The sequence below is a fragment of the Rhipicephalus microplus genome, chromosome 1, assembly GCF_043290135.1.
Source record: "Rhipicephalus microplus isolate Deutch F79 chromosome 1, USDA_Rmic, whole genome shotgun sequence".
NCBI classification, from domain to species: Eukaryota; Metazoa; Arthropoda; class Arachnida; order Ixodida; family Ixodidae; genus Rhipicephalus; species Rhipicephalus microplus.
The window spans coordinates 81,495,529-81,519,746 of record NC_134700.1 but is presented as its reverse complement, the minus strand read 5'-3'; the positions used below and the strand labels follow the sequence as shown (position 1 = coordinate 81,519,746).

The following is a 24,218-nucleotide window of genomic DNA, read 5'->3' as shown; positions in this document are numbered from 1 at the left end:
ATTGCCAACTTCTTCTTTGACGAGAGCGCCGCATTCTGAGGTGCCACAGGGCTTCCCCCCCCCCCCAATAGAGCGAGAGCCGTAGGAGTCACCAGAGGAGTTGCGCAGTGGACATGCTTGGATGTGGGCATCCAGACTGAAGATTGAAACCCCGCGGCCGCGTGAGCGGCGATATACGCAGGTTTCAGTCGATCAGCAGCCACGACGTCTTCACGGCCATTGATGTCCAGCGTGAACGTCTTAGGTGTACGATGGAGTACGCGGAATGGGCCATCATAGGCTGGTGTAAGTGGTGGCCGCATTTTGTCACGCTGAATGAATATGCAACTTCAGTCATGCAGATCCTGGCTGACGAAGAATGATATGTGGGGTTTAACGTCCCAAAGCCATCATATGATTATGAGAGACGCCGTAGTGGAGGGCTCCAGAAATTTCGACCACCTGGTGTTCTTTAATGTGCACCCAAATCTGAGCACACGGGCCTACATCATTTCCGCCTCCATCGGAAATGCAGCCGCTGCAGCCGGGATTCAAACCCGCGACCTGCGGGTCAGCAGCCGAGTACCTTAGCCACTAGACCACCGCGGCGGGGCAAGGCTGACGAAGAAAGACTGTGGGTGTCGGTGGGCAGGAATAACTGGAACAAGGTATCTAAAGTTGGTGCGGAGCACTTGAATGTACGTGGAGGCATCGTGAGCAGAAAGTGGCGATGATGGCTCGAAGAATTCTTTTGGAAGACGCTGGGAAACGCCATAGATTAGTTCTGCTGATGAGCAGCTGAGATGCACTTTCAATGCTGATCGGATGCCCAGAAGTACGAAGGGGAGGTGGTCGAGCCAACGTTCCCTTGGCTGGTGAGCAGTGAGGGCAGCTTTTAGTTGTCGATGAAGGCGTTCGACCATTTCATTGGCGAAAAGATGGTAGGCAGTTGTGTGGATGAGTCGAATGCCCAGGATATTGGCAAGTACGGTGAAAAAGGCTGATTAAAATTGACGATCGCGATCAGTGGTGACGACAGAAGGGCACCCGAAGCCCGACATCCAGCCATTTTTGAAAGCCTTGATAACTGTTGGTGATGTAGTGTCGGAAATTGGAAACGCTTCCGGCCACCTGGTGAAGCGATTCACACATGTCAGCAGGTAACAGGCTCCTTGCAATGACGGAAGAGGGCCGACAATGTCGAGATGGACGTGGGAAGACCTTGCGTCTTGAGGCCGAAAGGGCGATGTTGCCATGATTGTGTGACGGTGAACATTAACCTGCTGGCACCCAAGGCAGGTTCGTGCCCAGTGTCGGACATCAGCATTGATGCTTGGCCAAAGGAAACGAGACGTGACTAGCTTCTGGGTCGCACGAATACCAGGATGACTCGAGTTGTGCAATTGATCAAAAATTGCAGGATAAAAAGCTGAAGACACAAAGGGCCTAGGGTCAACAGTAGACATCTCGCACGTTATTGTTGAGGTAGAAAATGTAAGCAGCAACTCAGTGAACGATAGAGACGTGGATGAAGAACGAAGACGATGCAGCTCAGGATCGTTGCTTTGGGCAGCTGCTAGCTCTTCGATGTCTAGTGGTGGCTGGGTCGACAAGGCATCGGTGCGGCATAGTGCATCAGCAGCAGCATTTTCCTGCCCATTTACGGGTCTGAGATCCACAGTTAACTCGAAAATAAAGCATAGTTGACAAACCTCCCATGCAGTATAATTGCTTTGATTGCGATGGAAGACAAACATCAGGGGCTTGTGGTCTGTAACGACGTAAAAGTTCCGGCCCTCCAATAAACGATGAAAATGTTTGATGGCAAGGTATACTGCGAGGAGTTCTCAGGCAAATGTACTGTATTTTGCTTCCGGTGGTTTTAGTTTTTGCGAGAAAGACCAAAGGGGCTGCCAACCGGATACATGCTGCTCGGGAACGGCGCCAACTGCCACGCTTGATGCACCGCTGATGAGACGAATTGGGGCATCAGGGACGGGGCGTATGAGCATGGTGGCGTCTGCCAGAGCCTTCTTGGCAGTTGTCGAAAGAAGATGCATCGTCCTGAGTCCACTCCAGTGGCGCAGCCGGGTTTTTTTTTTAGCTATTAGGTCGGTCTAGGGCTTTAGGAAGGTGGCGCACTTTGGAAGAAAGCGGCGATGGAAGTCTAGTAGGCCCAGAAAATTTCGGCGTCTCTTTGGTGAAGTTGGGGGTTGAAAGTCTTGAATAACTTTCACTTTGCTGGCGAGTGGTTGGATGCCCTTTGAAGTGACAAGGTGGCCTAGAAATTCTATTGTAGCGACGCGAAAAGAAGCACTTATTGGGATTATTTACGAAGCCGCAATCATCCAGGTGGTGAAACAGGGTGCGCAAGTGGGCTTCATGCTCAGCGTTGGATGAGCTTGCTACAAGGAGGTCATCAAGGTAGGCAAATACGAAATCGAGACCTCGCGTGACCTCGTTGATAGTTCGTTGAAAGGTCTTTGCAGAGTCGCGCAATCCAAAAGACATCCTCACATATTCAAACAGACCAAATGGGTTGGTGATAGCTGTCTTCGGAATGTCGATGGGCCCTACAGAATTCTGGTGGTAAGCCTTCACTAAGTCAATCTTGTGCGCCCAGCCAAATTTGAAGTGAAATCCTGTATGTGAGGAAGTGGATAGCGGTCTGGTAACGTGTGGGCGTTGACGTGGTGGTGATCCTCACATGGTCTTTAGTCGCCAGGATCTTTCTTCGGCACCATGTGGAGTGGTGACACCCAGTTGCTGGACGAATGCCGCGCAAGGCCAAGTTCAAGCATGTGCTCAAATTCGTGACGGGCGATGGTGAGGCGCTCTCCAGATAGTCGACGGGGTCGTCTAAAAGTGGGAGGTTCGGTGGTCAGAACGCGGTGAGTGATGGAATGCTTCACTGGTGACTCTCTCTTGTGCCACTTCGTGATGCTGGGAAAGTCGGTGAGTTTTTTGCATTCAGCGAAGCAGGTGTGAGAACTCGCAGTCCCGTTAGCAAGAAGTACACAGTACACCGTTGATAGAGAGGTGTGTGTTGAGGTCAATGAGGCGATGAGTATGCACGTCCACAGCAAGGTTGAAAAAACTGATGAAGTCTGCTGCAAGAACAGCTTGCGAGACGTCAGCGAGGATGAAAATTCAGCGGAACGTACGACGTAGTCCAAGGTCAAGTGTAAGAGAGCGTTGGCCGTATGTGCGAATGGCGGAATTGTTGATCACTTGGAGTGGGCAGGTCTGTTTGTTGCGACGGAGATCTGCATACGTGGCCGGGATGACGCTAACCTGGGCTCCTGTGTCCAATAAGAAGCAAGCGCCAGTGATCTTACCAGAAAGATAGAAAAGGCGGCATGATTTTCGACCAGTACCACTTGCCGCCTTTAGTGGCCAGTCGTCGCATTTCTTCGACCAGGAGCACGGATGAGTGCACTTGTGAGCATAGGCACCGAATCGACGGTGGTACCAGCACATGGTTGAGGATGATACGTCCCACGGCGCGTCGGTTAGCCGAACTTCCGGAGAACGTGGGGGCGTCGGGGAGCGACTATTTGGAACCTGGGTGACGGTCGACGATGCGCAGGTACAATGTCATCGAGCGCCTGACAAGGGCGTCTAAGCAGTTCTCGATGATCGCTAGTGCCGGTTCTGCAGCGGGGGCTGGTGGCGGTATGGTAACAGCGTTGAAGCTATGTGCCCGCGAGTAGTTTGCCACTTGGTCAGCTATTTAAGCCAGTGTGTCTACTGGGACATCTCCTGCAGCTACGAGGACCAAAACCATGCTCTGCGGTAAGCGCTGGAGGAACAACTCACGCAACAGCGTCTCCTCTTGGGGCTGGAGGGGCCGCCAAGAAGCTGGCGCATGCGTCACAGGAGCTGTGATGGGCGACGATCACCCAGCTCTGTAGCCGTGATGAGCTGTTGGAGTCTGCAGTGTTCGTACTCAGACTTGCGGAAAATGATAGCTGCCTTCAACGTGTCGTAGGGATGGCTCGAGTGCGGTGACGCTAAAATATCTTCTAAGTCGTCGGCTACGTCTGGAGATAAGCAGGACATCATATGCCAGTACATGGTCTAGTAGCTGGTGATTTGCCGTAGACGGAAGTGCATCTCGACCTGCAAAAACCATGTGCTTGGGCTGTTGCGCCAAAATGGTGGCAAGTTGACATGGGGAATCGCAGTGACTGCAGCACCGCTAGGTCTGGCGTTTTCTTGGGCGTCAGGACCAGTAGGATTGGCGGTAAAGCCGGCGAGACCCATGCGGGATTATCGGGGCTGTGTGTTCTTTATCGGGTCACCATTAACTTTCAGAGCTAACACGAGGAAGATCCAGCTCTGACAGCGTTCAGTTTTGGAACAGATTTTTTTATTATCGCGCTGCACCCACCGCGTGGCCCAATGCCAACTTCATCCTTGACGAGAGCGCCGCATTCTGGGGCGCTACAAAGGTATAGAAAAAGGATAATGTGGAAAATTGCCTGCACACAGCAAGTGGTGGTATATTCAGCTCTACATTCAAAGATGAAACGCTTTATAATCGTGAGTGTGATGATAAGATTGACTGAGCTGCTTTATTGTGAACGGCTTTCATAAGATTAGTAAGTTTGATGTGGTGGGGACGCCAAATTATTGATGCATATTCCAGTGAAGGGCGCACAAGGAAATTATATGCTTTAAGTCTTGTGTCCATGTCGGCTAGATATAAACGTCGTTTCAGAAGGCCTAGTTTCTTCTGCGCTTTACAAGTAATGCGTTTTGTGTAGTCAGTCCAGTTAGTCTTGAATCGGTAAGGAGGCCGAGGTAGTTTACCGTTGTAACTGAGTCTACTATTTTATCGTTTAGTACATAAGTATTACATTGCGCCTTCGAGACAGAACTGAATGCCAAGTGCCAAGTGAAGATCATTTGTAAGCAGCGCATGGCGGAAGCAGTGCCGTGCCCGATGGTGTTGGCGGCTGGCTCCAATTTGTGCTTTGCTCCGCTTGCGTCACCGGTAAACATGCCCAATCCGGGTTGCCAGGAGTTGGAAGCGGATGCATCCTGACCCGGTGGGGTCCGAGCAGGACCGGACTAAGCGGTGGTGGCTCGTCGAAGTGCAGCGGGAAAAAGCCAGGCAGCCAAGAGTGTACGGTCCATAACAGTGTGGCCTGGAAGAAGATCATTTGTGAGCAGCGCATGGCTGAAGCAGTGCCATGCCACCACCGCTTAGTCCGGTCCTGCTCGGATCTCCGCCGGGTCTTGATGCATCCGCTTCCAACGCCTGGCAACCCGGATTGGGCATGTTTACCGGTGACGCAAGCGGAGCAAAGCACAAATTGGAGCCAGCCTCCAACACCATCGGGCACGGCACTGCTTCCGCCATGCGCTGCTCACAAATGATCTTCTTCCAGGTTAGTTACTTGAACCATGCCGTGTACTACAAAACGAACAATTACTGCCTTATTGCGGTGTCGTGCCCATTAGAGTTGTCTTGCGTTAAAAGACATATCTTGAATTGTTCATTATGCTTATCTTCTTCCCTTGTTCACTTGCTGCTCTTGCTGGCGGGCGATGTTGAATCGAACCCCGGCCCGATGAGTAAGGCAGAGGGTGTTGCCTTCGAATCGGCTTTGGGGGCAATTGAGAAACTGCGTACTGAACTGAAGTCTGTTTTGCTTGAACTTCAAGGTATTAAGGCGGAACAAGCAACTACTAATGGAAAAATCCAGAATCTGCTCTTGAAAGTAACTGCTCTTGAAACCGGTGCGATCGATCCAGGTTCCCCTGAAGTAGCTCCTTCTCAAAATGCCTTGCATGATATCTCAACTCAGCTACAACAAATAACTTCCAGATGCGACGATGCAGAAAGCAGATTAAGACGTTCCAACGTGATATTTTTCGGTTTAGAGGACGACTAAAAAAAATTGGGCAGCGTCTAAAGAAAAGGTCATCAAATTCTGCGCAGAAAAACTCGAAGTTGCCACTACAAGTGTGCAGTATGAACGTGTACACCGCCTGGGCAAATTTACCATTGAAAAAAACGGCCCATTATAGCAAAATTATCTTCATTCAGGGACAAACAGAGCATCTTGTCTGCAGCTCGTAAGCTTAAGGGAACAACTTTTTCGATTCGGGAAGACTGCGTCATCAACACGTGTGGCCAGAAGAAAGTTGGTCGCTTTTGCCAGATCATTCGACAAGCCGTACAAGTTGGTCCTTGACAAGCTTCACTTGGATAAGAAGGTATATGTGTATGATGCCGTTAATGACACAGTTGCTCAATCTTCCAGATAGCTAGATGTAAGCTTAAACTCGCACGCGCCGCATCTCGTGCCCCAAGCAGCCTTTCCACTCTCGGTCGCGTACACGAACATCCGAAGCTTGTTACACAAACGTGACACGTTTTGTTCTTTTCTTGATGATAGCGATTCAGATATAGTAGTACTAACCAAGACATGCTTGAATCCAGATATAAGACATAACGAAGTACTACCTCACAACGACCTTTACAAAATTGATAGGAACGACCGCGTAAATAGGCGCGGTGGCGGCGTACTCCCTGCTATTAAGAAAACGCTTCATTCGCATTGTATTGATTCGAAATCTTCCGTCGAAATTGTATGGGCAGCTTTGTCTATGTCATCTAGTGTGGTATTAATTGGGGCTTGTTACCGTGCACCAGATTCTGATCATTCCTTTTTGGGGGACTTGCGTGATAGCATCTCTCATGCCATTCAGTCATGCCCATCTAACCATGTATATCTTCTTGGCGACTTTAATTTTCCTTTTATCGACTGGGAACACATGTCATCCTCATGTCAAGCGTCTCTAGAACTAATAAATCTAACGTTGGATTTCAACCTGTTCCAAGTTGTCAAAGAATCCACCCGTGCTTCCAATATCCTGGACTTGGTATTCACCAACGCTCCTGACACAATACTTTCAATTTCAAATGTGAGCGGTTTTACTGACCATAACCTCCTCCAACTTAATTTAAGCATCCCGAAGCCCGTATCTGGCAAAACAACAAAACGAATTCGCGATTGCAATAGAGGAAATTACGCTGCCATTAACACAGAACTAGAACAATTGTTTTTAAAGAGTTACTACCTACTTTCATTTGTCGATCCGTAAATGAAAACTGGGTACTCTACAGAGATAAATTAACAGCGCTAGTCGATCAGAATGTTCCCTTAGTGTCCATAACCGACGATAAACTAAGCCCCTGGTTCAGCAAGTCCCTTAGCAAACTGCGAAACAAGAAGAAACGGTTGTACAAGAGGGCTAAACGCTTGCGCACTGATGGGGCATGGCAGGCATACAAACACTGTTTGAAAACCTACTGCTCAGCAATAACCTCAGCTAAAGATAAATATTACTCGCAAGACCTACCTTCCCTGCTTCAGTCTAATCCCAAAAAATTTTGGCGAACTATATCTCCGGTCAGAGATACTAACACTATTACTTAACATGGGACTGACAAAACACCTATTCCTATCGCCGATTGCCCCTCTGTTTTCAACAGGTTCTTCTCATCTGTTTTCACTCAGGAAGATTCTTCCAATGTGCCTACTTTTCCTGAACTTGACGCCGCCTATATGGAACCCATTACTGTCACTGTTGGAGGCATTGCATCACTCATTAACAACCTAAAATTATCCATATCAGCCGGTATTGACAACATTAATTCCAAGATACTAAAGAACACCCTCCCCATATCAAGCAAAATATTATGCCAAATTTTTGACCAATCTCTAACATCTGGCATGCTACCGGACGACTGGTTAATAGGAAAGATAAAACCAATTCACAAAACTAAAGATGTTCACTCGCCTGACAACTATCGACCCATATTTTTAACTTGCATATGCTACAAAATGCTTGAGCACATAATCAGTTCACACGTGTACAATCACCTCGAGACGAACAATTTTTACTTTCTTAATCAGCATGGTTTTAGAAAGGGATTTTCGTGTGACACACAACTGTTTGAATTCACCACCGATTTACACTCAAACATGAACAGCAACCTTCAAACGGACTACATCTTTCTTGATTTTTCTAAAGCCTTTGATCGTGTGCCCCATTGCCGACTAATCTCTAAGCTATCTGCTCTACGACTTGATTCTTTAACATTAACCTGGATTCGAAACTTCATTTCTTTTCGACAGCAGTTCACTGTTGTTAACAATCTTGCGTCCCCTTTTTCTTCTGTTAGTTCGGTCGTACCGCAAGGCAGCGTCCTTGGGCCCTTACTATTTTTAATCTACATTAATGACTTACCCTCCGAGATTACTTCTTGCATTCGTCTATTTGCCGATGATTGTATATTATACCGTTCTATAAACTCCAGTAATGACCACTTAACCGTTCAAGCATATCTCAACCATATTTGTAACTGGTGCGACAAGTGGCTTATGAAACTGAACTTAACAAAATGCGAGGTAATGTCTTTCGCCCGTAAACACGTAAACTCTGAATTCTCCTATTACTTGAACAATACCATGCTTTCCCACACTTCTTCCTACAAATACCTTGGTGTTCTTCTCACAGAGAATCTTTCATGGGCCTCACATATCGAGTCTACCAGTGCCAAAGCATCACGTTCACTGGGCTACCTACGCCGCAACTTGAGAAATTCCCCTACTAATATTCGAAAACTAGCCTTTCTTACCTTTATTCTGCCAATATTAGAATTCGCCTCAGCAATTTGGTCTCCTCATCAAAACTACTTGATTATTATGGTAGAAAGGATCCAAAATAGAGGTGCCCGCTTCATATCACGAAACTACGACATCACGTCAAACATAACGCAATTTAAATCAGACCTTCAGCTGCCGTCATTGGATAGCCGTCGCAATATTGCTCTTCTCTGTCTGTTCCAGAAATATATTACCTCTAATAAACGAACGCGGCTTCAACTTCAAACACCTCACTCTTTTTCACGCAGATTGCCTAATCAGTTCAGCTTCATGCGCATATACGGGTCAACTAATGCATTCAATTCATCACCACTGCCTCGGGCCGTTCGTCTTTGGAATGACCTCCCTGATTGCATAGCCTCCATATCTAATCCCGATATATTTCGCCGTCAGCTACTCACTCTATTCACCATGTGACTCTGTTTTTGTATTCTAAGTGCATTGCGTAACGGCGATTTATATTCTCCTTGTCTTTTATTTTAAAATGTATCCCTCTGTCGCCATGTTCATATCAACAAGTGCTGTATTCCCTCAAATTTACCTCGCCCTGTATAGCCTAAAATGTGATTTCATTTATATATATATATATATATATATATAGTTTTTCGTTGTTCTTGCGCAGATCCTGCCTGTAAACTGTTCGTTACCTGTCTGTACCATTCCGATTCGTCCCCCCCTTACCCAATGCCCTGTCCTGGGGCCTGTAAGGTTTTTTTTGAATAAAGAATCATCTTTTCTACATTAATTTGCATCTGCCACCTGCTGCACCATTGTGTTAGCTTATGAAGGTCATATTGTAGAGCTATAATGTCGTTAGGACCAGCTATTTTTCTGTGTATTACGCAATTGTCTGCGAAAAGGCGAATTTTCGAACCAATATACGATGTCATGTCATTGATATATATTAAAAATAAAAGCGGACCTATTACTGTTCCTTGAGGGACACCAGACGTGACACGTGTCGGAGCAGATATAAAATCATTTAATTTAACCACCTCAGAACGATTTTTTAGAAATTCCTCAAGCCATCTTGTTGTTTCGCTGTGAAGTTCAAGATTACGTATTTTTAGTGCTAGTCGTTTAGGACGTACGTGGTCGAAGGCCTTTGAAAAGTCAATAAAATTTCTGTCAGCAATAACGGACAAGTGCAGTTAGTTGTGAATGTCAGTTACTGCCTCATAAAGCTGTGTTGGGCATAAGAGTTTCGAACGGGAACCATGCTGATTGTTTATGAGCAGATTATTTCGGTTGAGATGCGCCATTATGTGTGCGTAGATTATGTTTTCTAGCAGTTTGCAACTACTTGAGGTCAATGATATAGGACGGTAAGTATTGAAGACAGCTAGCGTTATCAACACTCTTAGGTATGGGCAGAACATGAGCTATTATCAAGTCTTCTGGCACGCATCCAGAGTCAAGTGACTGCTGGAATAATAAGGAAACTACTATCGCTGAGGTGTGATTGGTTAATTTTAATAGTTTAGGGCTGACTCCATCCACGCCTGGGCTGGTCTTGAACGTTAAGCGGTCAATAGCGAGTTTTACACCGTTGGAAGATATAATGATTGATGGAGAGTTAAACGAAATGGCTGGTTGTGGAAGAGTCAAGGAACTAATAATAGGATCTTCATCGGTGTAGACTCCGGCAAAGAACTTATTAAATTGCTCGGCACACTCATCTAATCTTAGCGCGTCGCCGTCGGCACCTAACATAGATGGCACCAACCGATCTTGTTTGGGGTTAACTACATTTCAAAACCTTTTTGGATCTGTTTTTAGCAGGTTTGGTAAAGTGCAGTTAAAATATTTATTTTTTGCTTCAATAATTGCTTTTTCTGTTTTTTTTCGAGGCTTCTTTATAACTTTGCCAGTCATCTGGCTTATATGACTGACTTGCTTTTCGATATGCCCTTTTCTTCCTGTTTATGCATGACTTTAACTCGCGAGTGAACCATCGATCACTTACACGTGAGCTGATCGTGAGCCTTGGTACACATGAATTTTCTATGCGTTAAAGGTGATTGCGAAATATTCATTAGTTATCATGGGTTGTACGGTTCCCGTAGTTTGGCTGGAATTTAACTAAAGATTGTTGTAACATGCAATTTATTTTTTCTGTGTCTACCTGTGCATAGTTAAGTATTTTCTTTGTTATTTTTCTTTTGTCAAAGCCTGGTGCAGTGATCGAGCAATTTACGGCTCTGTGATCACTTATTTTTTTTCCAAGATATGAACGCGTGCCAAGTCCGGATTGTTAGTCAAGATGAGGTCTAATGTGTGATTACTGCGAGTAGATTCATGCACTACTTGGGTGAGGTGATGATAGTGAAGGCACAGAAGAGAACGCAGGTACTCCGGGCGATTACTCTGAGCAGTAATTGATAACATCTACAAGTCTATGTCTGGGTAATTGACGTCACCGCATATGATTAAGAAACACCAAGGAAACTTTTTCCTGACCTGTTCAGTAGCATCAGTGAAAACATCAATGAAGTCAGATCGTCTGTCTGCTGGATGGCAGCAGACACCAATGATGCAATGAACACGGCGTAAGCGAACAGATATCGAGATTAATTCCAGGGGTGAATCAATTTCTACGAATGACGGCTGAAATTGCTGTTTTACTGCTATAAGAACTCCACCGCCTCTAGGTCTAGACCCTGTCTCGCCGAAAAAGCCCTAAATTTGGAGGGAACATCAACTCGCTGTCGAGACGGAAAGTCACGTTTCCGTTCCGATGAGAATATTGGTTAAACACGTGTGCATGATTCCTTTCAAAAAATCAAGTTTATGAAATATGCTGGGAACATTCGCCAGGAGCAAGCAAATTGGAGCTGGTGGGGCAGCTTTCTTTCCTTGTTTTCTGTGGTGTCACTTTGATGTCAGCCCTGGTCATGCATCGACGCGAATGACACAATCTGAGGCTGAATCGTAGCAATAAATACCGCTTTTCATGTGTAGTTTGTTGTACCGCACAGTAAACCGCTCATTTTTTCTGCGGTGCATCTTGGCGCAATCGAGCAGCTTTTTCCTTTCAAGCAGTACTTTAGGGGAGAAATCCTCGTCTAACGAGATTTTTGGGGATTTGAGGTTTTTAACTTGGATGCATTATTTAGAATTTCTATTTTCGTTTTGGGTCGATGTTTACCAGGATGACGCTGGCCGAGGCGGTGAGCTTTTTCTATGTCATGCGTCTGAATGCAAAGATGAGTGTCTAAAAATTCCTAAAAAATTCTTTCAGAATCCACATATTCCTCATGCTCAGATTCAGGGAGGCCCTTGGTAATCGAATTGTTTCTTCGCCTGTGGTTATTCATGTCTTCTACGACGTCTATCAGCTGATTGTTTGTTTTACGTAAGTTTACCTTACATTCCCGATTCTTTTCCGTTACAGCATCAAAGCCGTTCTTCAGTTTCGATACATTAGTCAAACTCCGTTCAATAGATGACACGCGAGTATTGATGTCGGTAATTTGCTTACCAATATCTGTCAATGACGCTGTGGTCTCAGCATGACACTCTTTAAGCAGTACGAGTATGTCGTCGATCTTAGGGCCCGGGTTTGTTTCTACATCGTCCGCACAAATGAAGAGCATCGCGAGGCACACAGACATCAAAAGTTAGGAGGACCTAGGGAAAAGCTTACGTAGAAGGCTAGCTCCTGCACTAAAACGGTCTTTACGAGAGCACTGACATGTTTGACAAGCAAGAAACGAACCAATGCGTACTCGTTACGTGCACACGTCAATACCCACTTGAGCAAAAGTAAAGGCACAAAATGCACTGAAGGCACAAAATGGGGAGTAGTGGCCACAAGGCAGAATGAATGCGGTATGAATAAATAAAACCTACCTACAACGGCAAAGTGTACAGATTAGGTATATGCCATTTGTGGCGGCAAATCCCAGAGAGCCGAAGCCAGGCTGTCCTTTTTGTCGCGATGTGGTGGCGCGGCGGTTTGTTGAAGTCGGTGCCCGGATGCAAGTGACAGTCCCCGACGATCCCTAGTCATTTACTGGCGCACTTGGGAGCCAGATAAGTTGATGGGATCCTCGGTAGCAATGGTGCAGAAATGAAGCGGCAGGGCTTGACTGGAACGAGGCAAGGCACGTTGGTCTATAACGGCAAAGCACACAGATTAGGCATATGCCATTTGTGGCCGCGAATCATAGAGAGCCGATGCCAGGATATCCTTTTTGTAAAGATGTGGTGGCGCGGCGGTTTGTTGAAGTCGGTGTCCGGGCGCAAGTGACAGTCCCCGATGATCACTAGTCGTTCACTAGCACACTTGGGAGACAGATAAGTTGATCGGATCTTGGTAGCGACGGTGCAGCAATGAAGTGGCAGGGCTTGACTGGCACGAGGCAAGGCACGTTGGTCTATAACGACAAAGTGTACAACGTAAACATATGGCATTTGTGGCCGCGAACGCGTTCAACATTCCCATTGCATCCATACTGGCAGAACGGCTTGGTTTCTGTGTTCATCTTGCCACATTTCAGCCCTCGTCGAGATGAAACATTCATCCAATTTCATCCTTTATACGGACTCGACACAAGCTGCTCGCGCACTTTGTGGAGTCGACTTTTTAGTTGGTGTAGTCGTGCAGTTTTGCCGTTTTGCTGCTGTTTATCCGGGCTCAGTTCAAGTGCGTTTAATTTGCCGATATAGTGTTGGATCATGCCACGGCAGATGTCACTTGCCGCCCTGTAACCGTTAAATACCCCTTATTTGTGCTCCTGCAGACCTTCTGATACAGTGGATATTCACAATGAAACCCTTCGGCGCACCACGTGACCTCTCTCACCCCCGCGGAGTATCAACATCCTGAGTAGGTTGGTCACTCGGAAAATTTTACGTGAGTGCAGCTTTGACACCTTCAATCCGTGCGAAGAAGGACCACACCGACATTGCCTCAAGCTGTCCATTTGGTCCCGGGTCGGTGTGGGAATTAGACTTGCACCACCTTTTATGGACATGCCCTGACATTCAGGCGGCTCATCGATGGAATCTTTGGCATGCGGGACTTCAGCACGCCAGGCCCCCAGACTTGCAGCGATGTAGTCACGGCCCAAACCTCAGTTGCCTCCTAGACTTCAAGGAGGAAACCCATGCTGCACAATTTCCTCTAATATTTATTGCTGCGTACGGCGAACTTAAGCACTCAAAGAAAAAAGGTCTTGTGAGGTGGATCTATATTATTAGGAAAATATTGTAGTTAGCAGATTATCGTGGGTTTACCATTTAGTTTCTGGAATTCACAAAGACGCATGCTATCAAGTAAACATAGAATAGAGCAGAAAGAAGCGTCACTTGCAACTCCCCTTTTTCTCAGAAACGAGCAGACATAAAAAGCCGTGACAAACATACGCCAAGCCCATTGCCTCATGTGCTCGTGAAAACACCGTCAAAAAGGAGAATTACACAAAACAGTTAGTCAAGAAAAGTCTCAAAGAAACTAAACTGGACGCCACGCAGAACAACAGAGGGGCTTTGTAAGCGTTCTGTTCGGAGGCTAGATTTAAAAGAAGAACGAGAAAGAAGCGCGCGGGAGTTTTCTAGACTATTCTGATGATCAGGACGTGATAATAGCCACAAAAAGCCGTAGAGAGGGCGTAGGCCCCGTTCTATCGATGGCCTGGATACCCAATGGCCTGCGTACGACATGTATTGGGTTGAAACAGCGCAAAGAGTCCCTGAAACGGTTTTGGCACGATCTGTTTGTGATTTGATTAGACCACTACTGGAGGAAATCATTGGCACCAAATTTGAATCGAAACACCCTTCATTAACGGAGCTACAAGTACTAAAAAAGTACTCTGCTCCTCCGCTCTGCTTTTCACCCTCAACTGCCCTCATCTCTTCCTTTGAGCGGTCAGGGATAAGCTCCCCTTTAACGGCGCCTGTTTCACGATGGGGCGAGAGACCGCATACGCGTAATTCCCGCCACAGATTTTATACCGGCAGTCTGCGCTGCGCGTTCCACAGCGATTCAGATCAGCTGGAAACACTGACGTCAGTGGGGCAGAGCGGGTCGCTTGGTGTATGCGTGGTTGAAAATGCGTTTGGCCGAGTCGCAGCAATCGGCAGTGATCTGGAGTGATTCGCAGCTTGAAAGCGTTGTAATGAATTACGCAGTTTACTCAGACAGCTCAAGTCAGTCTCTCAATTATCCTTGGTACTTGGTCTACCGACCCAATTTGTTTATAAATATCGTCAAAACTGTTTCAGGGTCCCTTTGAGCACAGAAAACTGCATTAGGCAGCTTTGTGCCTTGTTGCACCCTATGCCACGCAAACAGTATATTAAAATTACCACAGAGCGACTCGTCAAGCTTCGATGTCACTTAGCGTCTACTGAAAGCATTACCATAAATAAATTATTAAAGCCTCCCGACAGTGCAGTCTCAAGCAGCGAAAATTAATGCCTGCCAATATTGATGTTCATATCTGACAAGCTTGTATTTATTCACGCATCAAAAGCATTTCTGAATTCTCTCAGCTCAGCTGTGGACTAACTCTTTGCTTGTTTTCCTTCCTCCGTTCAATCCATTGTCCGCGTTGTGACAGAACGCTTACAATATATTGCCCTGGAAGGGTCATTTACATAGATATTGTTTTTTCTTCTCAGTGTAATCAGGTTCGAGAAGTTCACCCGTTGGGGTCTCACTAGTCTTACCAAGAACGGATACACCAAAAACCTCGGTCGCACTTGCAGGAAGCGCAACGAACAAGCAATTGCGCCTAAAGTTTCGTGGAAAGTTCATGCTCCCTAGCTCTATTGTTTATACATGTGATTCCTCAATCGATACAGCCCAACTGCAAATGAATGAATCTCCTGCGTCAGTCCGGCCGAGCAAGTGGCAAATGGCCTTGCGTGCCTGTTACCATACAATGTGGGCCTCAGTGCATTACAAACTCGTAGCCACTCGCAAGTCAACTTGCGAAGCAGTGAGAATACCAAAAGCGCCTTGTGCTTGTTAGCCACGTTTAATAACAAGGGCTCTTATGGTTTTTATGAGATGCCAACAGAGCCCCTTTTAGCAACCGTGATTGTCCACCGCCGCCTCTTTCCTTTGCCACTATATCGAAGTCGTGTCTTTCTCTCTCTTGTGACTGCACACAATATAGCATTGTAAAAGAGTGAAATAATGACCACGCTTCACGCAGTGCGAATCGCATAATGAGTGGACCTGGCCTATTTTTTTTTCTTTTTTTATGAATATGAATTCTTAGCTCATTCGACCACTTCTGAAAGAAAACAAGAGTTGCTTAAGGTGGTGGCAGTGGTGTTGCAACATGCGGGGTTACCCTGGCCTAAACGGCCGGCAATTGTTCCACCTGACCATCCTCTGAATATGAATGGTTCATCACAAAAGGTCTGACAACCAGGTGTCTCGAAAGGAAAGCCATCAGAATACGTTGCACGTGCTCCTCCTCGTGGCCGTATGCTCTACAGAAAAAGGGACGTCTTCAAATATCACGTTCCTGCTGCAATATCACGTTCCTGCTTGCTAGCTGCATACCGTCACTGTGCTTTCTCTCTCGAAAGTGGGCACAGTCAGAGTTCGCCGATGTCACCACAGAAGACACAAAACAAGGAAGAGCCTCAACCAATTTTAAAAGACCAAACCAGCCTGCACCAGGGGCGTAATGCATTCCTCAGCAGATGAACATTTCAGACTTCAATTCCTAGAATGAAATATAATACAAGGCAATATACAGGCGCTTGAAATCGCTATTGCTTTCACTCACTAATTTTTGAAATTTATAATCGGGATCACACCGATGCTTAATGAGCATGACTTGAGTAAATTTTCTTTTTGAAATTTATAATCGGGATCACACCGATGCCTAATGAAGCAGGACTTGAGTAAATTGTCTTTTTGTTTTTTTCCGCGAACCACTAGAAAACGTTTTCACTATAGTTAAAAACCATAGGCACAATTCAGCCACATTAGATGACCTGTGAAAAAACGGCTTATTGTTTTTAAGTGACGCGCATAGCACGCACGTAAAAACAGTAGGTAATATTTCTCGGATCTATTCAGCTATAATAATAACATATTTAAAGCTGCCCTTTAGGGGCGAAGCTTCTAAAGGCGAGGTAAACCTCTGCCAAATGTTACTATCCTGAATTGTTACATTTAAACCACAATTTCTTTCGGAAACGTTTCATTCGAATTTTTTTCTGCTAGTTCAACCAACTTCCAAGTTCTCTCAAAAAGCGAATACATTAGCTATTCCCATTCACAAATGTTCCGTATTCTTAGACTGCTCTCAGGCATTTGCTACAATTATTGATATAGCATGTTGTCAAACAGGTTGGAATCTTATGGATTGGCAGGTCCAGCGTTCACCTTTTTCAGTAACTACTTGCTTGACAAGAAAACTAAGTTGATTCATAATCTAGTAAGTTCAAAGACACTAAGATAATTGCCAGGTGGTACTGATTGATATGTGAGTTTGAGAGTCTCAAAACCACCATTTGATTATCAGAGACGCCATAGTGGAGGGCTACGGAAATGGAGGGCTACGGAAAAGAACCCCAGGCGTAGCCTGGGGTTCTTTAACATGCACACAAATCTGGGCACAAGGGCCTACAGCACGTTCGCCTCCATTGAAAATCCAGCCTCCAAAGCCGGGATTCAAACCTACGACCGGCGGGTCAGCAGCCGAGTATCTTAGTCACCAGAACATCGCGGTGGGGTAATCATCAGGGGGTAAGGTTGAAGCTTAAGAACATTATTACTTCTTTTTTATTTGTGTAAACTTCGACTACGCACTTAACCTTTACAATCATGTTAAATGCTGGTGACACAACTCTCTCGGACTGAGGTGTGTCTTTAACACTTAATAAAGCAGAAATGAAGTCATGCATTACCTTCATGTAACAATAATCAGTCAATTTTAAATCAAAGAAAACTACATTTTTCAATTTTTGTTCTCTTCAAGGAAGATTCCAATTTTTACCTCAGGTGACCATTTCTTCCAATTTAGTTCAATGATCGATTGCGTTTTGTTTTTCAATGCCTGCATTGATCAAGGACAAAATTTCAAAATCAATATTTCAAGTTACAGAATGATATTCATTCAGAATAAGAGCGCTAATAAAAGCTTCACATTGTCGCTCTACTCCTGCTCTCCTTTCATATTACTACGCATTTATGCATAGTCTTTTTATTATATGTAAAGCGTTTCTTAGCAAACGTCGGCGCGTTTGAGCATATCTATCTATCTACTATCTAGCCGCTTACGTTTCGGTGCTCTCATGGTTACCCCCTTAACTTTGCGTGAACCAAAATTAGCATGGGATGGTAAGATGGTTGATTGAATGTGACACGCTGGTCAAGACAATAATAATGTCACAGTCCCATCGCGCACGTCAATCGTCAAACACTTCCCGCCCGACAGTGGCACGTACCCGCAGGCGGGTATGTGCCGCTGGTATGCGGGTATGCGCCACAGGTGATTAACACTTAGTACCTACCAAGGAACGACGAGAACACACATGGGCAATTTTAACGCATGAGCGTTGCGAAATACCCGACATCGGTAGCATCGACCCGACGAATGCAAAGAAGGAATGTCAGGGTTCCAGCTAAAATCGAACCCAAGCATTCTGCGTGTCAATGAAGTATTTTACCACAGTGCTATTCCAGCCCTCGGAACTCATTTTCAAATGAATGCTAATCTTCATGAAACGTCAATAGTGGTTGCAGTGCTTCCTACCCAGTTTTATAAACATTACATATCTACTCGTTTGATGCAGCCGTCCCGTCGGGTTAGCGTCAATTGTGGTTAGTTTCGATGCTCTGAAGTTGACTTATGTAGGAGTAACCAGGCTCAGTACCTTCGTGAGCATTAGCGCTTCGTATCGGCTTTTGATGTTTCAAATACGCAGGTTATAATTGGCATTGTTGCGCAAGTGCAAACAATTGGTTATATAAACATCTGCAACTTTTCAACATACGTCTGTGCGTGCAACATTTGCACATATATTTACCGTCACTTCGTGACTTGTCATTCAATAAAGAAATTGCAACATAGTCACCCTTTCTCCACATGCTTCGCATAACGTCGATTCTCTGACAGGTGGGATCTGCCGAATCTCTCTCACAATCTTGCTGCCTTCGGTAAGTCTTATCACGGTCACTTCTCATCAATTTCGCATATACAAAACTGAGCTCTGCGAATTTTTCCCGACTTTAGCAGCGGTGATATTAGTCTAATACGCAAGGAGAATAAAGCGCTCACATCTAATTATCCATTCACACTTAATTACCATCCTTCAAAGCTTGATTAGGAAAAATATCATCCACAATTACTTTGATTTCCTTCGCTTTTTTTGAAGAACCCTACTCGTTTCACTCGGAATAATACCTTATCGCTGCCTCAAAACTTTTCTGATTATGGCAGAATCAGAGCACTATTTTGTGCAATGGAGTTTTGTACACTATAAACACACAAGGCGTCCAAATACGGACGCAAGAAGAAATCCTTCTTGCCTTATGTTTCCCTGTTTGCATGCCCTTGTCTTATTTTGCAACGAATACGTATCAACTGCTTCAGCTCTCTCATTTTTTAAGCGAATTGTGCCATTTTTTTTCATCACCTCCTCAAAACATCGCCATCTCTTAGGGTGTTGATAGAATTTTTTTACGTTTATGATCGTTCAGCGAACTTTCCGCACTGTGGAGAACTGGGAGCGCGGGACCACAAAGCAGATGAAAGGAGAACCACAGAACACGAGCGCTCACTACAAACAATCAATTATCAGTGAGTGCTAATCCAAGTTTTCTGAATGATCATGATTTACCAACTAGTCCACCTGTTAAACCCTTTCCCATTTACTCTCTGAACAAATATTTATAATAATTATTCATAATGCGTACAGTTTTCTTTTGTTTTTTTTCTCTTTAATTACGGTAACATTGCGTGAAATCTATTTTAACTGTTCAAGAAGACTTTCCTGGTGAATTTTCACAGGTAGCACCAACTTACATTTCTTCTCACAATAATAACAGAATTACTAAGCAGTCGAATGTAGTTCAAAAGTTTATTAATAGCGTCTCCTACTACTCTACTTTCATTTCTGTGTAACTATTGTGCCCGTTTTTGTAAGTTTAGATATTTTCACATCGCTGTGCTAATATTACGACTCATATGTAATGATCTACGAGCAGATAGTCACAATATGATCTGCTGACCTTGGCCCCCTCTTCCGTGTATCATTCACGATATAACAATGTTACAGAAAATGAGTGCTTGACTTCATTTGTTCTAGCTTTGACGTAAACATTGCTTTGATGTAAATAAAATCTGTACTCGCCCAGGCTGTCGGTAATAATTTCACAATACCTTACTATTTTAGTCGTTTGCTACTTAAGCCTTAATAGCAACTAATGTCGACGTTCGTTGATTGGCCAACAAGCAAGAGATAGTAGCAAACTGAAAAATCACGCCATTCATTGTGTTTCAACACACCTTCGTCACATTTTAGAACCAGACGATCGCCTAGAAACTGCAGTGAAATTGTCAACATGCACGTGAAGTCCATTTCTGACATGTGCTTTCATTTCAATTCCCAACTATAAAAAGCTAATGGCAACTTTCAATTACAGCTTCGAGCTCAATAGTTGCAAATTCTAGTACTATTTTAGTTATTTTGTAAAGAAGAATTAGCACAACACTTAGTTGGCTTTGAGGGTGTATTGTTTACTTCTTCACACAGAGCCATCAGAGGGTCTACTTTACTGGCGCCTAACGTAAACAATCAATATGCCTTTTTTTTTTCTTTTTAGCTGAGCACTACAGCATAGTGTCTTCGGTTCGCAAGTAAGCCTCACTTATTCATGTTTCCCTATGAGTTGCAGTATTCGGCTGACGTTCATGGGAAATTGACTGCTACTCATGGCTAAGACCCAGAATGATAGGTAAATGCTTAGGTACACATATTCCATCAGCTGATGTGGCAGCTGCACTTTTGGGGGAGGCCAAAAGGCTGTAGGCTCGTTTGTTCATATCTCGCTCCACACTAAAGAACCCCAGGTGGCCGAATATTCCGAAGCCTCCCACTACTGTGTCTCTCATAATCATATGTTGATTTTTCGGCAATGAACGCCGCTTATCAATCAACCAAATCAATCTTCAGCTCAATGGCAAAGAGAGCAGCTTCAGTCGAACATTGTGTCCTTGCACGTTAAGGTCATTGCCTGAAAAACCCAACCTTATTTAAAATTGTTTTTGTTTCTGGATTAAATTTTGTGGGAGCACTATTCCCATAATGCAGCGTGACATGAGTACACAACAAGTAACTCGTGTGAGAACGCGTCAATATATTCAACACAAAACAATGGGAATGACCGTTAAAGACCACGTTACCTCTGACGTAAGCGCAGGAGGCACTATTATATGGCACGAACCAAAGGTTGCGCAACCGAAAGAAAATTATTACGCACGGTAGTTAAGCCTAATTTGGCACGTTTCAGTGCACGAGCCGTGTGCTTTGTGAGTTTATTGTTTATTACAATACGCTCTGTGGATTAGCAGGACTATATCTGTAAACTATGAAAATAATTGATGCCACAGCCCCGAGGTGTTGGACACTTTTTGTGTTCTGGTTACATTCTAAGCGTAAGAAAAGATGCGAAGGTATTGAGATCCAACTTACCTGTGGCTGAGACCGCCAGGATCGTCAAGAGAAATGATGCATGAAGTTGGAATAAACATACCCTCATTGTTAAGTGAGCTTAGCCACGTTGCTGGCTGTATTGTTTCGTCGGAGCCAGAAGTATTGACGTTATGGGCAAATTTGCTAAATCTAAGCGTCCTGACAGACGGCGCAAGCTCTTTTCTATTTACTGTCCCGCTGGTATTTAAAGTCGCAGCACTGAAGACGCTAGCTTGCTTCCTGCGCGCACACTGACAGCAGATACCACCAGAGCGGCTCTCTTATAATCGCGTCCGCAATACTTAGCCAAAAAAATCTTCCTCCAGAGGCGGAACTATGGAGCAATGCTAGCTTAGATTGCGTGCCGTGGCGCAAGAGAGCCAGTTCCGGGGCCAAATGTTAAAGTGTCGGTGCCCTAGTGATAACGCTTAGGCTTCGAAGGCGCGTGGGTGGATCAAAATACCCGCGACACAAGAAGCAATATTTCGCCTTTCAGTTTATGCTGTTAATGCATGCGATCTTCCTGCAGAAAAAAAATGCCCTCATATTTCATAAAAAGGGTATGAAGGTGAGCTGCAAATGGGTTATCATAAAACAAGTACACGCTTGTGCACTCTTAACTGATTAAAAAAGAAACTGCAACACTGTCTATAAAATATTTAGATTTGAATGCAACAGGTTAAATTCAGATCACTTTTTTGTTTGCTTCAAATAAGTTTTCAGCCCCATGACTATAAACAAAATTATTGCTGTATTTTGACGAATGGTTAAACATTTATAGAGCAGAATTTATCGCTTTGCGTTTGGTCTCTTCGGGCAGCTTTCAACATTAACACGGGTGAGACCCCTTGAAGTGATGCGGTAGTTAAGGCAAACCCTTCTGCATAACATCGCTTAAGCAGCGGCGGAATGTCCAACAACCTCGCGCTAACAGCAGTGGAGGCATCGCACGTCAGTACTAGATGCGCTGAGACATGCAAGAAGCTCTCAGCGTTATCAATGGCACCCCGAGGGCCTGAAAGTGCATCCACGCGGAAAACCCTTAAAGGTCATTCTGTGCCAGACGTTGGAGCCAGTCTAGCAACCATTGCACATGTATTCGGAAAAAATCGGGCTGATTTACTGCGCTGAAAACAGTGAAGTGCTAGATTGTTATGGAGAGAAAAAAATATTTTGGTCCCGTGGCTGCCTTCTGATCTTAATGGAATGTCGTCTGGGTCTTGTTTGTGAACAACTTTTTTAATGCAATATTCCTGCTTGAAACACCGAATTTGGTCTACTTAATCAGTAAACGTGCCTGTGTCATGCATTTGCAGGTCAATTATAGTTTTACAGTTTTACTGCCACACACGCCTCCAAGAAGTCAGCCAAAATGTGTTAAGTTTGCACTTTTTGTCTGCAATACTAGACTTTGTATGAATATCAGAGCAGTGAATAATTACTTCGCAGAGGGCATATTTTTAGGAGAAATTATTTATAGCTTTAAAGGTATAATAAACCTTATGTACTTACTGTACCTAAACCTTACCAAAAAAAAATCCCGAATTTCACCAAATCGTCTCTTTTCTCCATATTGAGACGCTATTTGCAACTTGTGGTGGTTCAATGAAAAATAACTTTTATAACTAAACCAAGAGGAAATAAACAGATCGTTTAATACCTGTTCATGCTTGTAATTAAACTTTTTGTTTTAATGGAGAAATTATTTTCGAAGTGTCCCATCGGTGGCTGTTTTTCCATTCGGTCATACGACAGCTGTCGTCTTGCAATTCACCTTTACAGTCAATGGAAAAGTTTAAAAAATATTTTTCCTTGAAAGAAAAGTTGTATTGATAAAATTTTCCATATGAAAAGTACTGTTTATTGGCCATTGAGGTCATTTTTATTTGGACATGATGCATATTACTAGTCAATATGGACAAAAATGACAACTTTGTGACATTCCTGATGTCATTCCGTAAAGTGTAGTAGCTTTAAAAGTGAAATAAAAACATTTTTTCCTCAAGATGTGCCTTCTGTGGAGTAAGTATTCACTGCTCAGATATCCATAGAAAGAGCAGTATTGTAATATAAAAAATACAAACATAACAGTGTTTGACTAAACTCTTTGAGGCGTGTGCGACCGAAAACTTCGTTATTATTACTGAGCCTAAAACACCTTACACAAACACATTTGCTTAAAATGTAGACCAAATTTGGTATACATAGAGTGAGAGGTACTTCTAAAATAAATTGCTCTACAAACAAGACCCAGGTGACATTCCGGAATGTTCAGAAGGTAGCCACGTTATTAAAATTTTTTTTTCTGAGGAATTTTTGCAGTTCACTGTGTTAAATGCAGTGAATAAATGTTTTTTACCTGTTTTTTTTGAATAAATTTCGGATGGTCGCGAAAATGGCAGGGACAATTGGCATGCAATTATCCTTTAGTGTCCTCATTCCGCTTGATTGTGCGTGTGCATATGGTGTAATGTTCGAGCGTATCGTGTTTATATACGTAACTAACTCCGTTGAAATCAAGTTGTCGAATGACCTGCTTGAAAGAGACAGAGTGAGCGAAGATATTGAAAAAAATATTTTTTTTCTTTTTGCGTGATTTGAAATCGGCAGCCTCTTCCGAACGAGAATGAGTAATTTTTTGTGTGTGTTAGTGCGAATTCGCGACTTTTTTCTATCTAAAAATCATATATTGCAAGACCTATGAGGTAGCCAGCTGTTTCAGCTCCCCTAGGCACCTGAGTGCACACGTCGGCAGCTCTGAACACTCTGGAATGAAACGCAAAAATTTTTCACAAGTTTAGTGAGGATCATATTTTGTCTAGCAACAAGTTTTTCATCTGCTGATTCAATGTTTCTTCGAAGCTGAAAGTATTCTGCGGT

The 24,218-nt window shown here is 44.3% G+C and overlaps 1 protein-coding gene across 2 annotated transcripts in view; it reads right to left on the bottom strand.

Moving 5' to 3' along the window:
- LOC119178632 (uncharacterized) overlaps nucleotides 1-21,610 on the bottom strand; it is a 38,190-nt gene extending 16,580 nt beyond the window's left edge. For both annotated transcript variants that reach the window (XR_012888602.1, XM_037429852.2), the window contains exon 1: nucleotides 21,339-21,610. Coding sequence is in view for 1 of the 2 variants with exons in the window: in XM_037429852.2 (XP_037285749.2) it covers nucleotides 21,339-21,405 (67 nt within the window). In the remaining variant the exon portion in view is untranslated. The remainder of the gene's footprint in view (nucleotides 1-21,338) is intronic.
- Between the last annotated feature and the right edge of the window lie 2,608 nt (nucleotides 21,611-24,218).